This window comes from Pezoporus occidentalis, unplaced genomic scaffold (genome assembly GCF_034315485.1).
Source record: "Pezoporus occidentalis ecotype Australia unplaced genomic scaffold, CSIRO_AGI_Poc_V1 ctg297, whole genome shotgun sequence".
Taxonomy (NCBI): Eukaryota; Metazoa; Chordata; class Aves; order Psittaciformes; family Psittacidae; genus Pezoporus; species Pezoporus occidentalis.
Window position 1 is genome coordinate 290,469 of NW_026914907.1, and position 15,366 is coordinate 305,834.

Here is a 15,366-nt window from a genome sequence, read left to right on the forward strand (position 1 = left end):
CCCTGTGAGATTTAGAAAAGGCTGGAAGGTGTTTCCAGAGAAACTCGACAAGGAAATTTCCTAACTATCTATGTTAAAATGCTTTCCTGGAGATCCTACAGCTTCTGACGCTATGGAGATCTTGTCCCATGTCTTCTGGTTAGCAGGGACTGTGAAGTTCATACATTCCCTGTACATTCAGTGGGGGGCTGTATCTCCTTGCATGTTAAATGTGTGCGTGTTTGTATATGAATGTAGAAATAAGCTATGGCTTCCCAAAAGAAATCTGATAGAAATTACCTAAAGAGGGAGTATTATGTCTCAGCATATGTTTGGGATGGCTCATATTTCCTGGTGTTGCCAGTGAGTTACATCAGGCCATCCCAGCACAGTCACAAAAGCGTTTCTGTTGTAGCATGTTGTTAGGTGTTCTGACTGCACCACTTGTTCTGCATGGAATGGTTTGCAGCTACAGGACATTTTCTCCAGCTTTGAAGCATGACTCCCTTAAGACTATCATCCTAACCTGAAAAAGAGGAAAGATAGGAAACTATGGCTTGGTTTTTTTGTTTGTTTTTTTTTCTTTTTTCCCTTGAAAAGAAAGATTCTTTTGAATTAGACTTTCTTTGGACCCTTGAGTTATTTCTTTAAAACTAGGAATTTTCTGTCTTTGTGGCATAAAGTTCTAATTTCTAGTTTTGAATCTCTTCTTAATCTCTTCTACATAAATGGCTATACTTTTTTGTGGCACTTAAATCAGTGCAGTGCTGGGGTGAAGATTTCATATTAGGGGAAAAATTCCCTTGGTGTGTTATTTAGAAACTTAGCAGTAGAAACTTTCAGGGTCTTGGAATGATAGAAGTAGGATAAAGAGAGGCAAATGCAGGAAGACGAATAGAAGTAAGTGTACTAAGGTATCATGACCTATTAAGAACAGGTGTAAATACTAGGATAGAAGTCATAAATAGGTATTTAGACAAGCAGACATGGAATGTTTTCTGTAAACCTTCAGCAATTGTTAGCATTTAAAACTAACAAGCACCAAGGTGCCTTTTGAGTGGAAATGCTACGAGAAAACTGGTAATCCCTGTCATGTATGAATCTGATTTTAAATCTGTTGAAAGATAGTTGCATCTTCTCTGTGAAAGAAAGTAAGGTTAATCAGGTTGTGTCAATGATCTGTGTTCCTCTAAAATCTATTTATGGGCTGCCTTTGTGTCCTGGGTTCAGCTGTAACAGTTATTTTTCTCCTTCCTAGTCGTCTGGTGCAGTGCTGTGTTTTGGCTTTAGTTTGAGAACAGTACTGATAGCACACCGATGTTTTTAGTTGTTGCTAAGTAATGCTTACCCCGATCAAGGACTGTCAAGTCTGCCAGTGAGGAGGGGCACAAGAAGCCAGGAGGAAGCAGAGACAGGACACCTGACCCGAACTAGCCAGAGGGGTATTCCATACCACATCATGTCATGCCCAGTATATAAACTGGGAGGAGTCACCTGGAAGGGCCAGATCACTGCTTGGTCAGGCTGGGTATCAGTCAGCAGGTGCTGAACAATTGTATTGTGCAGCACTGCTGGTTAGTGTTTGTTTTTTTTCCCCTTCCCTTTTTAGTTTTATATTCTCTCCCCTTGTTACTTCCCTTATTATTATTAGTAGTAGTTTTATATTATACTTTAGTTATTAAACTTTTGTTATCTCAACCCATGGGGTTTACATTCTTTCAATCCTTCTCCCCATCCCACCCAGACAGAGTGAGGGGTAAAAAGAGGAGAGTGAGCAAGCGGCTGTGTGGTTCTGGGTTTAAACCATGACACTTTGTAAGAGGGTTTCTCTATGAAACTTCCATGTATGAATCTTTAAGGATCTTCAGGAGGGGATTTTAATGCAGTCTTAGGAAAAGTGCATCACAAATCTCCTTGCTGGCCCACACTAGAAACACCTTTTTGCCCCTTCTGTCTAGCCAAGATAGGCCACAAGTGATTATTCCTTAGCATGAGCAATGTTGACACAGCGGTGCAGCATGTTGTGTTGGCCAGACAGTGCTGGGAATGGGAAAGTCTGTTACTTATTCCACAAGCATTGTTTCCTCTGCTAGACACTCCACCTCCTTCCTTCATAAATGAGCTGATTCATGTACCATCTCCTGTGTTAGTGTGTTTGCGTATATCCTGGGGGTCCTTACGCTTTACTGCAGCTGTTTCACCTATGGTCATGGCTGAGGTGGTTTTGGTGGTAGCCCAGCCTGATCATCAGAGCAGTTCTGATGACTGTTGAAGAAAGGCACAGGAAGGTCTGCTGTTATTAATACTGGTGTACAGAAGGGTGGATTTCATCATTCCCCACACCAATAACCAGAAGCCCTATACAGGAGTAAGTGAAGTACCATCAATGAACCCCTTTATGGGTGCTTGTCACACAGAAGATCAGCTTAGCTTGTCTCTGCAGAGCCACTGGAGTTGGTGAGTGCAGGCTGCTGGGAGTAACCCCAAATACATGTGTGCTCTGTCCCTGCAGGCCTGCTTCTCTGGCATAAAATCAGTTGCTAGTTTCAGCAAGCTGCTGCAGCCTTTTCCACCTCCACTGCCTGCTCTAGATTTTCTCCCACTGGAGCTTGGTCTCAACACTTGTGCCAGCTTTTATGTTCAGAATCAAACCTGCAATTACCTAGTTACCTGCAGTTGCCCAGAAAGAAGAGGATGAAAAAAACATAGTGACAGACATATGTCAACATAAATGATGTATTCATTTACATCTTCAATTTCTGAATTTTGAGTTAATTGTAATATGGATTTGAAGAGGGGATCGAAAAATACAGGTATTATTTTCTTAATACTGAAAGTGATCCAGAGCCCTTTGATTTCTGCTCTTAGAGCTAACAGAATTTGGGATGGAATGTACAGAACTGCCCTTTAGGTGACTCTTACTTAAAAGCCCCATTTTTTGACCCAGTGATGGCATCTCTAGGATCTATGGGAGCTTTAATTTTTCTGTGAGAGTTGTTTGCTGTGGGCTATTTTCCCACAGTACCTTTGTTTCTCAGAATATACACTGACTTAAATTGACTGATGGTTCCTGCACTTTTGCATCTCCCCAAAATGTTTTGTGTTGTTGGAGAAGGCAGTTGTGCCTGTTGTGATCACTTGGCCTCCTCCCTCTTAGAGTCTCACAAGGAAGAGGCATGGCTCTAGCAGCAGACACCATGGGTCTGGGTAGACAACAGCATGGAAGTGTGGGAAGTGGGAGTTCATACAGCTGCTATGTGAGGGGCAGGAGTGCAATTCAGTTTCTAGTGACTCATGGTTCATATAAGCTAGTGTGCTGTTTCTTTTCTGCAGAACCTTGTAAATGGCTAACAGATTGGTTTCCCCTCTCTGTTTGTCTGTTTAGCAGGAAGGAACGTCCTAACTCTCTGAATGTCTTCCCCCTTGCGGACGGCATGGTACGTGGGCATATAGGGGCCAAGATCATCCCAAAACTGGACCACTGGCACCTCAGTGACCTCAGCCAGCTGCAGTCCAACTCCAGCTACAAGGTTTTACAGATCGTCGTGGAGCAAGAGCTTCTCACTCTCACACTGTCAACAGCATCCCATGTTTTCATTAAGATGGAGACCAGTCTGTGTCCATAACCCTTTGCAGCCGCTCCCTTTTGTGTGTCTGCTCCCTTGGTAGCTGTGCTGTAGGTGGAAGGATGTTCTTGTGCAGATCTAGTATATGGTACAGGAGGGATTTGGCAGCTCCTTATGCTTTTTGTCTCAGTGATAATCTCCTTTACTTGACTCCAAGAGGAGAGGAATGTATGGGGAGGCATTAGGGGTTTAGGGAAGATAAATCCTTCACTTGTTTTTGCAACTTACTTGGGAGAGGAACCTGGTCCCTCTCTCCCCCTCGATAAGAGTAGTGCCTCAATATGCATAATGTACTTAGCTGAGACCAGGCATTGGGTTGTGCTTGCTCTCCAGTGTTTGTCATTTTTGCCTAATCCTTGTTCTGGCATTCCTGTCTTCAGGAAGAAGGGCTTCTAATCCTGTCTGGATCCCCAAGTCTTGCACTGTGCTTAAAGGTCTTCAGTTCCTCCTATATCTCTAGTCATTGCTCTAGACTTGCATTTGTATACCTGTCACCTTCAGTGCACTGCCTTCTGCATTGGGGCTTGCCAAATTGCTCACAGCATTACAGCTGCACTGAAGCAGCTGCATGGTTTTGCCTGTTGCTTGTGGGGCTCTGCTCTGCCGTTCAAGTGGCCAGCCCAAAGACCCAGATGTTTCAACTGACAGCTCACTGCAGTGCCTTACAGTTTAGACTACACATGGTGACCACATTTCTGATGAGCTGTACCTAGAGACCTCTCGAAGTCTTTGTGCTGAGGATCCCACCAAATTCCTCTGCTTAAATGATCATTCAATCATAGAATGGTTTGGTTGGAAGGGACCTTAAAGATCATCTAGTTTCAACCCAGTACATGGTGACAGGCCTGAAAGTCAGTGGTGCATCTACCCAGCACCAGTATCTTACAGAGCTTCTGGTCTGCTTTAAAGGTGTCTGATAAAATTTGCTTTCTCTCTGCCTGGAATTTGTGGAACATCGAGTGTTTTATATGTCACATCTGAGGACTGATCTCCTTTTGAGAAGTTTGAAATCACTAACCTGTAAAATAAATTGAGGCAGTAAAGGCAAAGAGGAGGAACAAAACCAAAACCCAGCTCATTTTTGTACCTATTCTTCATGTTCCCAGGTTACATTAATGGTACTTTGGCATGAGGGACTGTAGGAGTGGCCTCCTTGATGCATAGCAAAAGAAATCTAGGCAAATTCAGAATTTACACAGCAAACAAAGCAGCAACTTACCTTTTTTAACACCGCCTCTGTTAAGTGGCCAGGCTAAGCACAGCACAAACCTTAGCACTTGGGCAGCCCTCTGCCTCCATGGAAATTGGAAATACCAAAGGAAGGTCTTTGGATAGGGTTGAGACTGTTCTTGGAACCCAACCCTTGCTGTAGTATTAAAAGCACAGAAGCTCAGGAAACATAGCACCTTGCAGAATGCCAGTCATTTCCTGCAGTCATTTCTGGAAAACTTTGCCTGGAATTAGGGAATAGCAATGCCACAGTGCAATAACATAGTTAAGGATGAAGATAGAGCATGAATGTGTTTGTTCAGAGTAGTGCTGTGCCAACACAACACTACTGCAAGGACACAGCCAGCCACGAAAATGCACAGAGACCAACCTCCTTCTTGTTCTGGACCCTTGGTATCTCCAGGCAATGCTGCACACTATGCTGTGAGCATGTCCTTAAGCTCACTAGTCATGAGGTGTGTGTAGCAAGGGTTATTTTTTGGAGAGGAGCAGTGAGGATGTTGGGGTTAGATCCTTCTTCACAGACTTGCTAAGGTGTAATTCTATAAGCAGTACCATTGCAGAACTTGTGAAAGAAGTTTAGTGGATCTCACTGATAGCCCAGTATCTGCATTGCAGGAGAATGCAACAGGAACCCAGATAAATGGAAGCTTTGATGTCCAAGTTCAGGTAATAAAGGATTTCTGACTGGATCTCTTAGTGATTCGGTGGTGGTTCTGTCACGTAAAGAAATCCATTTCTGGTTACAAGAAAGCTTTGGGCAGGAGTAGTGTGCTACTCGAAACACCTGACAGTGCTGGGATTTTTGTTGGTGATCATTAGGGAAATTCAGAAGTGGGGTGCTGGGTTTAAGGACGATGCCTGATATGGTAGAGTTAGAGATTCTGGGCTGTGAAAGACTTGGATAGGGTAATGTGTTATGGAGAATTTCCTAAGAGTATGGAGCAAACCTATGAATGATTAAAGGATGTGATTGACTGACTAGGTTTGCAATTTGAAATGGAGATTTTCTTCCTGCGAGCATCTTGCACACTCTCTGATTGGAATGTTTTTTCTTAAATATTTTGCATGACTGAAATCTCAGCAGTGCTGCTTGTGCATTCCTCATCTCTTCAGCAGCTCAGACACTTAGCTGACATCAGCTGCACAGACAGCTCACCTTTCCATATGTGTATCCAGACTCTTCTGACTAGTTTTTCTTCTTCATGGGGCCATACTGTAGCTACATTTTAAGTGTCCTTGTATGCTTTCTGTTATTTTGTGTTTTAGTTGCTGTCATTATTTTTACATTCAGTTGTATGTTTATTTTATACACCATTTTGGAGATGAAAGTCCTTAACGTTTTTGTTTTTATGTACTATGCTTTCAGTGTTATAACCATACAATTATGGCTTCTCATGGTGACATATGACTGCTATGAATGTTGGGCCTTTGCAATGCATTTTGGAGGTCACTACTACACATTTGATGTTTAGGAGGTTGACAGGTATGGCTGTAGGTAAGTGGTGGTTGTGAAGAGTTATTCTTTGGGTGAGCTGTGGGTTATGGAGAATGCCTCCTAAGCTGTAAGGGAGAGTCGTACACTTAGTGGAATATTTAGCATTAACAGAGCACTGAGGACAACAGAAGAAGATGCCAGCAAAGATTAATAATGCTTCTGGACTGTGAAGAGTAATGCCTTTTTAGTATTTACATCTGAGACAAATTTCTCCAATGGAGGCTGGTAGGCTGATAAAGTACGTTTTCTAGGTAAACATAAAACTCAGATGTATAACCAAAAAGTAAGTGAAAGACCAGGGTAGTTTTACTCACTGCTGTGTGCTGGGTGAGGGCTGGATTATGTCAATAAGAAATTAGAACATATTTCTGATACAGATAGTGCCCTATAGACATTGATGATACAGGGTTTCTGAATGACATCTGCTTCAAGGGATGACGTGTGGACCCACCTGGCTGTCTCTTTTTGAAGGGCTAGGATGCTCAGACACCTGCAGTGATGTTTGGTTATTATTACAGACTTACAGTGGGTACAAGAACATCTCTGAATCCTTTCATCCAACAGAAGTTTTGTTTGGGGAAGTAGGTTTTATGGCTGCACTTCACACTTGAATCTCTTTGTCACTTTGTACATAAGGAAGCACAGCAGGCAAACTGCAGTTGAGGTAGTACAAGGCTTACTGGATCATATTGTCAAAACATATGTCAAAAACCTTGTTTGATTTTTTTTTTTTTTTTTTTTTTGTCTCTTTATGAATTCGGAAAGTAGCTCCTGAAACAGGAGTTTGAAGTAGAGGTGAAAAGTGTGGTTATTACATGCAGCAGCCTAACTGAAAATTCTCCATCTCAGTCTTAATGCTAAGATCAGCAAATGTGCAGGGAGATGAATTGAGTGTAGAAGTGTGGGTGCTGTTTGGACTGACAATGCAGAAGCTGCATACAGAATATGGATTGTATTTAATGGCAGCACAGTTTTAAAAAGTCTTAATTTCCAATATAAATGCACAGAAGCAGTGTAAAACCTTTGACTTCCACAGTGTGGTGTACAGCAGGATATTTTAAGATAAGCATACAGAGGCCAGTCTAATTAAAGGAAGATCTTAGTAAAATTACGGATTAAAAGTGTACATGGCTGCAAAGGGTTACGTCAGCTTTTTCTTCAGTCTTCTCTCTCATCCTGTTTTGAATTTGTCATGTTGTGCAGTTACTACTAGAACAAGAGAACTAGACTTCCAAATTGGTGAAGTGAAACAGCGTCACAGCTCCAAGGTTGGGAGGCTCAGAGCAGGATCCTTCTAGTACTTGCACAGAAGGGGAAAGGCAAATAGTAAAGATTCAAGCAGGGTCTGTATGTGTAGGTGCTGGATGTCACTGCACCCAACTGCAACTCATTATCACATCTAACTTGCAACATGAATTTTGTCATCCACCTGCAGGCAGTGATTACAGTGGACTGCCATGAGGAATGGGCAGATCTCATTTTGGTCTGGGAGTTATCACAGCATTGGTCAAGACATTAATTGGTTGACTGAAGCAGTGGTGACAAACAGGAGTCATGGTATAAAATCCTGACCGAGCCTTGAAACCTCCCATGTTTTTCAAGAGGTGTTATTGCAAGAAATGGGGCTGTAATGTCTGTAAAACTGAGAGCCATTTGTGTGCATTTCACCCTGGGGATCCATCTCCTTTGTTGATTTATCATTTTCTCATTTTTTAATTCTTGGGTCTTGTCATCCTGTTATTTGGAAGTGGGGAGACCAGCTGGGTTTTACTGTGTTGTCAAGCTAGACCCATGCCTGGCTAGCTTTTGAATAAGGTGGTCTGGAGACACAGGTCTCCTGAGCTAACAACAGTCAGAATATCCCAGCTAGGTACCTGCTTTGCTGCTCCAGTTTAGTGTCAAAATCATTTTGTTGTTATCTCATTCAGGTTCTGTTGATGACTTAGAGTAATGACATCATCCAGGACCTCTTAAGAGGCCACTTCAGATCCTTCCCAAGCAATATCCATGTTGCCTTCCAGTCTTGGTAAATGCTGGTTTAGCTTGCTGCAAGTGTCAAGGCCTTTCAGCTTCCACTGCAGTCAGTATGAGCTACAAATACTTTTTACTTATGATAAAGCCACTTTTCCTGAGATACATGATGAAGAGATCACATACTGATGTGATTTGTAAAGAACAATGTTTAGTGGTAATGGAGGAAGGATATCATTCTTTTCCTAGGTGGGATTTGCTTGTTGAGTTCAGCATGAAAATTCACTGTTTCATTGAGGTTGCTGTGCCTAGCATCACCAGCAGGCATTGGACATGTAGCTGGTACAGGGAGGAAGACTCATTCTCCCTAATGCTTTAAGCAGCCATACACCAACAAATGGGAGATTAATTGAAATGTATAGCTATGCTTTTCCCTTTTTGTTCTTCCCCCACCCTGGAATTGTCATAGTGTCCTCAAGATGAAATGTCCGAATCTGGGCAGTCTTCAGCAGCTGCCACACCGAGCACCACTGGAACGAAGTCCAACACTCCCACATCATCTGTGCCCTCTGCTGCTGTCACACCCTTGAATGAGAGCATCATTCAGCCCATCAGCGAATACAGTGGCACAACCAAGAGCAGTAAGAGAGCACGAGAAAAGCGAAACAGCCGGAACATGGAAGTCCAGGTCACGCAGGAGATGAGGAATGTCAGCATAGGTATGGAAGTTGGAGTTGGGTACTTGATCATTAAAATAATTGAATTCCCAGTGCTTTTGTCCCTCTGTTACAGGAAGAGGCTAGGAGACCAAGGGGTAATTGGTATGAAAAGTATAGAATTTGAGGAAATCTTACTCAGAAAGATATACAAGCGAGGCAGGGCTGATGGGATGTTTTCTGGGTAGCAGATTTTTAAAACATCAGTAATACGAATAGCTTCAAAAATAGACAGGATGTGAATAGGTTATTGAGTTCAGTCCCCTGTACTTGCATTCATCCATGTCATAGGACTTCTTCCATGAGCAGTCAAGTCCCTTTTTGGTCTGATGTTTTTGCAAACTGAGGACCTCATCAATAACAATTGTTAAAAACTTCCATTTAGTTTTATGTCTGGACTTATTTGTAAGTATTTTATTTCCATTGTTTCATATCCCAAATTTGTTAGTTAGGTTAAGTAATTGTTTTCCCTTTTGTGTGTTTATCCCCTGCTTTGATGAGTTTAAAATAGCAATTATATCCAGCTGTTTTTCTTAGCTAAATAAGCTGTTTTCTTTTAGTCCCCCTGAAATCTTTAGAAGTTATGCTTGTTTTCTGTCCACTTCCTGGAGTCCTTTAGTAACTTGAATTCATGATTTCTTGTCAGGTAAGCCTTCACCTAACACTTTAGCACCAGGCTGTTTAAATAAAGAGAAAATGATAAAAGCTGTTTTCTTTGTTTTTTCATATAGCTGTGCCAGTGTTGTGTCTGAGCATGTATTGTATTTAGGCTTGCAGCAGCCTTCAGAAATGAGAAATGGCCTGTAATACAGGTCATATACAAAACAACTGTAAAATTAGCTGAAGATCATAAGGGAAATCTGTGCAGGAGCACATGAATGAGTGTAGGTCTCCAAGGTTAGGATCTGAGCCAGATGATGATCTTTTTTCCTGAATAATACAGAAATTCTGCTAACATTCCCAGGCTGGTTCCCAACAAATTAAGACTATAAACCAACATGTAACATCTTTTGTTGCAGCATTTGAATGGGAATTGCAATGGCTGAATCCCATTCTTCATTTATGTTAGCAGCTGAGGGTGTTCTGGGTCGCAGATGTCAATCTGCCAGAAACTAGTGTAGTTCTCCATAAAAGCATGTGACTTCTGCATAGCCAACTGTTGAACTGTGATCTGTTCGGTGATCTTGGCCAAGGCAAATCAGCATAAGCGTAGGTATCAGAGAAATTGAGAACAGATGTCAGTAGTTCGAATGCCCATAAATTCTTACCCTTATTTTTACAGCTGTTGCTTTACACGCTCTTTTACCATCAATAGCTTTCTCGGATCAAAATTTTTTCTCTTGTGTGTGTGTGCAACTGTGAAGTAATTTTCATGTGAAAGCTGCTTTTTTCTTGGTGGTATTACCATATTGTGGAACCAGCTCAAGGCAGATGCAGTATCTTTCCCGTGTGCTCTGCATATTCAAACTTTCAGCTATTTCTCACATGTAATGCAAAATCGGATCTTCTTGCTGAAGAGAAACACAGATACTTGAATTTTGATTATTTTGTGCCTCTTACATGGTTAATTATAGATGCATAATTATGTCAGTGATACACATACATGCCTTAGAGCTGAAGTACCAAAAAAAGTACTCAGGTATTTGCAGAAAAGCTTTCCAGCTTGAAAAAAATGAAGAGGAAACCTGTTTCTGTGAGTTTGAGAGCCACTGGTGTATGGATGCCTGCTTTGGCAACTGATACATATCATGCTTTGTCTTCAAATATGAAACTTGTTGCCAGCTGGAGCACAATGCCAGCCTAAGAGAATAAAATCAACACACCAGTTGCCGTGGCTCTGATATTTGGCTTCTGGGGCTGTTTGGAATGCCAAAAATTTCACATCTAACAGGGACTAATGCAGTTTACAAAGTAGGTCTTTAATCCTTCAAGAATTTCTTGTGTGAACAGGCACTGTGTTCATATCCCTTGTTTAGAATAGGTGCAAGCCTGGGCTTTGGAACAGTTTGGTAGATACTGTCTTCAGGCTCTAGATTATACAGAAATGAGAACAGATTTTAAGAAAGAAATGTAGAAATAGATTTATTAAAACATTTATTAAGAAATGTAGCAGATTTTAAGAGTAATTTCAGTGTAGTGGGTATCTAAAGCAGTTGTAGACTTGAGAATCTGTATTGAAATTTTATTTCTGTTGAGACTAAATACTGCCAGTTCACAACTACAGTATTCTCTGTGAAGCTGTACAATTTTAAATCTCAGTTAAAGCTGCATGGTGATTGAAGAGTTTTTATTGACAGAAAAATAAAGTTTATTTGTCATTTAATGGGTGAAATGTTGCTGGTTATCACTTTTTAATGAGGATTCGGGCCAGTGACCTTGGTGACACTCTGGGCTGGGAGGGAGATGCTTGAGGTCTTCCTGCTCTGGAATTATGAGGGCACTTTCCCAGCACAGGTGCATTTATGACTCCAGATGATCAGCCACTTTCTCTTCCTATTTTAAGACTTGACACTGTAAAGTTTTGAAATGTTGATATTCGAAGCTGTAACAGTCACTTCAAGGAACACCATCCTGTGAAAGTCCTGATACTACAGATCGTATCTTCTGTCTTACCTAGGAATGGGCAGCAGTGATGAGTGGTCTGATGTTCAGGACATCATCGACTCTACCCCAGAGCTGGATATGTGTCAAGACCCCCGCCTAGAACGTACTGGGAACAGGTATTGACTGAATTTTCGCTGTGTGCTGTTTTGCTTGTTATGAGGAATGAGGAATGGATGCTGTGGCTTACTCTGAGCTTAAAGTACAGGTGTTTTAGAAAGTCCATATGTTCTGCTGAGTATGATATGAGGGGCTCTGACTTTCTTTGAGTTCTCTGGAGGCTACAAATGTCTCGTGATAACCTGCACAAAGACCTGTCCAGCTGACCCAGAACTGAGCTTGTTTGCCTTGTTAGATCAGAGGACACAGGTGTAGCAGCAAAAGGTTTGAGGCGCAAAGTGAACATGGGCTTAAGCTGTCAAGAAGAGGGAAAAGATCATAAACTCGTAGAATAGTTTGTCTTGGATCAGCTACTTGCAGCTCCCTGGCACAGGCAGGGACACCTTCCACTAGAATGGGTTGCTCCAAACCCCATTCAGCCTGGTCTTGGAACACCTCCAGCAGTGGGGAATCCATAACTTCTGTGAGTAACCTGTTCCAGTGCCTCACCACTCTTATGGTAAAGACTTGTTTCTTCATATCTAATCTAGATCTATGCTCTCTCAGTTTAAAACTGTTACCCCTTCTCCTGTCAGTACAGGCCCTGGTAAGAATTCTCTCTCCATCTTTCTGATAAGCACCCTTTAGACACTAAACTGCTCTAAGGTCTCCCCTTAAGGAGCCTTCTCTTCTCCAGGCTGAACAAGCCCAGCTTTCTCAGCCTGGCTCCAGAGCAGAGCTGCTCCAGCCCTTGCAGCATCTCCGTAGCCGTCTCTGGACTCGCTCTAACAGCAACACATCCCTCTTGTGTTGTTGCCCCAGAACTGGATGTAGGACTGCGGGGGGCGGGCATCTCTCCAGAGCAGAGATGCATATGTCTTATGAGAGATCAGTTCTGAATCCAGTTTCAAAACCTCAAGCTTTTTTTCAGTTCTATTTTTTTTTAAGTGCAAGTTTTTTTCTATTTTTTTTTCAAAAGCAGGAGCAGGGCTGTTCCAACAAGAAGACAAGCAGGAGTAATCCCAGCAATCCCAGTCCCTCAGGTTCTGAGCAAAGAGGGTAGAGCACTGATGATGAGCTCAATCAGCAGCCCCAGACCAGGCAGTGGGAGGAATTAGGCCTGGTACTACCCATGAGGAGCAGGAGACAGGGCTGAATACACTACACCTACATGTAGCTCAGAGGACTGAAGGCCTTGGAGCAGTGGGTGGGTGTGGTTCCTCATACAGCTGGTCAGAGCAATTTTAACCCACCTGTGCACTCAGAACCTTGAGAGTTCTCTCAGACTTTCACTGAACTACTATGCTGCTCTGGTTTCTATCCATTACCCACTTTGTGTTAAATAGGAGGCTCCCTGAAGGCCATTGATACTGGTACCATATTTCTGTGTGGCATGTGTTAAGTGTAGAATTATTAGTCTAGGTTCCTTGATTCATTTTTACTGAGGTCAGGAGGTTAATTTTACAGGATTTGTTAATTTTTACCCTCATCTAGTGGATAATTTGGTACTAGAGTGGCAAAACCACATCCTGACTCTTAACAGGCATGCAGAAGACAGTAGCCTGACAAAGTGAAGGTGAGGTTTTCTCACAGTCTGAATCTGGACTAGATATACCCTCTTGAGCACCCTCCTAGAGAAGGGTATGAGCAGCAGTAACAGATGCATTTCTCACCTGTAAAACCACATACAGCTGAGCTCCCAGCAGGATATGTGGGATGTAGGGGCAATTCTTAGAGGCGGATGCAGGAGATAATTAGATAGCTGAAACAACATTTGTACCTTTTGATGGTAGTAAGAGGTGGAAACGTGCTCCTAGAAGGTATGATTAGAAAACATTAACTTTGATTTACCTTTCATGAAATAAGTTTTGTTGACAAGTGAAAGCATTTTGGTACATAGACTTGCCCAAAAAAGAAACTAAACCTTCAGGGTGATTTCATTTACTAGTTGGTGAAGGAAAAAAGACCATTGCTCTTTTCAGCATTTGAGTCTTTATCTGATCTCGCTATCTAAGGTTGCCACCTAAACTGATAGGAGTGTGGGAATCCTTGCAGAAAAGTCAGAGCTGAGAGCTTCTGTGAGTTGAATATTTCTGTCAAATATTGAATAGTCATTAACTGTTATGACTTTAAAGGAGGTCAGGTGTGTGAGCTTTGGCATTGTACATGATGAGTACTTGCTCTTGATATGGCAAATGAACCATTTTTTCTTTAATCAGTACGTTCTCTGAATCACCTTATGATGAAGGGGTGGAATGTGCTCTGAGGGTTTGATTTCAGTGGTCTGGTATTTCAGAAATGTTTTAGCTTCAATATCGCCAAGTAACAAAAGTCCTTCATTTTTTCTCTTTCAACAACAGCCCAACACAGGGGATTGTGAACAAGGCATTTGGCATCAACACAGACTCTCTATATCATGAACTCTCTACAGCAGGGTCCGAGGTTATCGGAGATGTTGATGAAGGAGCAGATCTGCTAGGTAAAAACTTGCTCAGAACCATTCTGTTTTCTCTGGTACAATGACAACTGTGTTAAGCTTCTAGAGGCACTTAAACTTTTTTTTTTTTTTTTTTTCCTCCAGAACTTCAATGTTTAGATTTAAAAAAATGGCATGGGAAATAGAGACATTATGTGACTGAACTATGTACCTGTACCTGCAGTACAGTAATGCTTACGCAGAAAATAACTTAGGTAACCTTTATTTGGGTTGTCTTTATATGCATAAGTTATTTTTCTACAGGATTCTCCCACACAAACAAATCAAAGACAAAATCTGCTCCTTCTGCTTCCTCCTCCAAATTTCAAGTAATTTTACACATTAGCAATTTCACTTGGAATAAAGACTTTGTTTGAAATTTGGGAGAAAGTAACTCCTTTTGTTAAATTTTTTAAATTTAAATTATATGGAGATATTATGGTCTGTACTGCAGTTTTTACCCTTTTACTGTCAGTCTAAGACATGTAGTAATTCACTTTTTAGACTGATTTTGAAGGAGCTTGTAATGCCTGAAGTCTGGTTGTATTCTGTATTCATGAGTTGCACTTTGAAACAGGCAGAGAAGCATCTTTGCCTCAGGTAGCAATCTGAGCCCTTGGCATACTTTCTGGTGTTGGACTCTTGATTACTAGACCTTAATTTGTGACAGAATTTAAGTCCCTGCTGACTGTTTTCCTGAATCAGAGCAATATGAATAGTCAGATAACATGGACAGCTGACAAAGTTATAACTGTGTAGCTCACTTTCCATTTTACTGCTTGATTTAAGGAGACTTAGGAGACATGAGAACTCCAAAAGTATGCCTTTTATGCAAAAGATATGATCTGAAAATGTACGTTTCCTTTCTGGTGATTACTGATGTTGCTTGTGGAAAATCTTGTAAGTTTGGTTCTGAATGTGTGTCCAGAAGAGGAGGAAGTTGAATCATGTCACAGATTGGCAGCAGTTCACCTTTGCAGAAATTTAATTAGGAAGACACTTGTATCAGCTTTGAATACGAGTCTTGTATTGGGACCCTATAAAAGTTGTGTTTCTGCAGAGAGGATAGATTTTGCCCTGTTCACTGGAGACTTCACCATGAAGATGTGGGCTGAAGACTTCCAGAAAGGATATTAATACCATACTACTTGCTTTATCTAAAACAAAGTG

At 41.6% G+C, this 15,366-nt stretch overlaps 1 protein-coding gene across 32 annotated transcripts in view; it reads left to right on the forward strand.

Moving 5' to 3' along the window:
- MAPK8IP3 (mitogen-activated protein kinase 8 interacting protein 3) overlaps positions 1-15,366 on the forward strand; it is a 78,585-nt gene that overhangs the window by 24,115 nt on the left and 39,104 nt on the right. For 17 of the 32 annotated variants that reach the window (XM_062626703.1, XM_062626719.1, XM_062626690.1 and 14 more), the window contains 4 exons: positions 3,365-3,509; positions 8,774-9,023; positions 11,638-11,740; positions 14,081-14,199. In XM_062626703.1, coding sequence (XP_062482687.1) covers positions 3,365-3,509; positions 8,774-9,023; positions 11,638-11,740; positions 14,081-14,199 — 617 coding nt within the window. Of the gene's footprint in view, positions 1-3,364; positions 3,510-6,205; positions 6,334-8,773; positions 9,024-11,637; positions 11,741-14,080; positions 14,200-15,366 lie in introns of those variants that run through there. The other 15 variants (XM_062626711.1, XM_062626715.1, XM_062626714.1 and 12 more) reach the window with 4 other exon arrangements.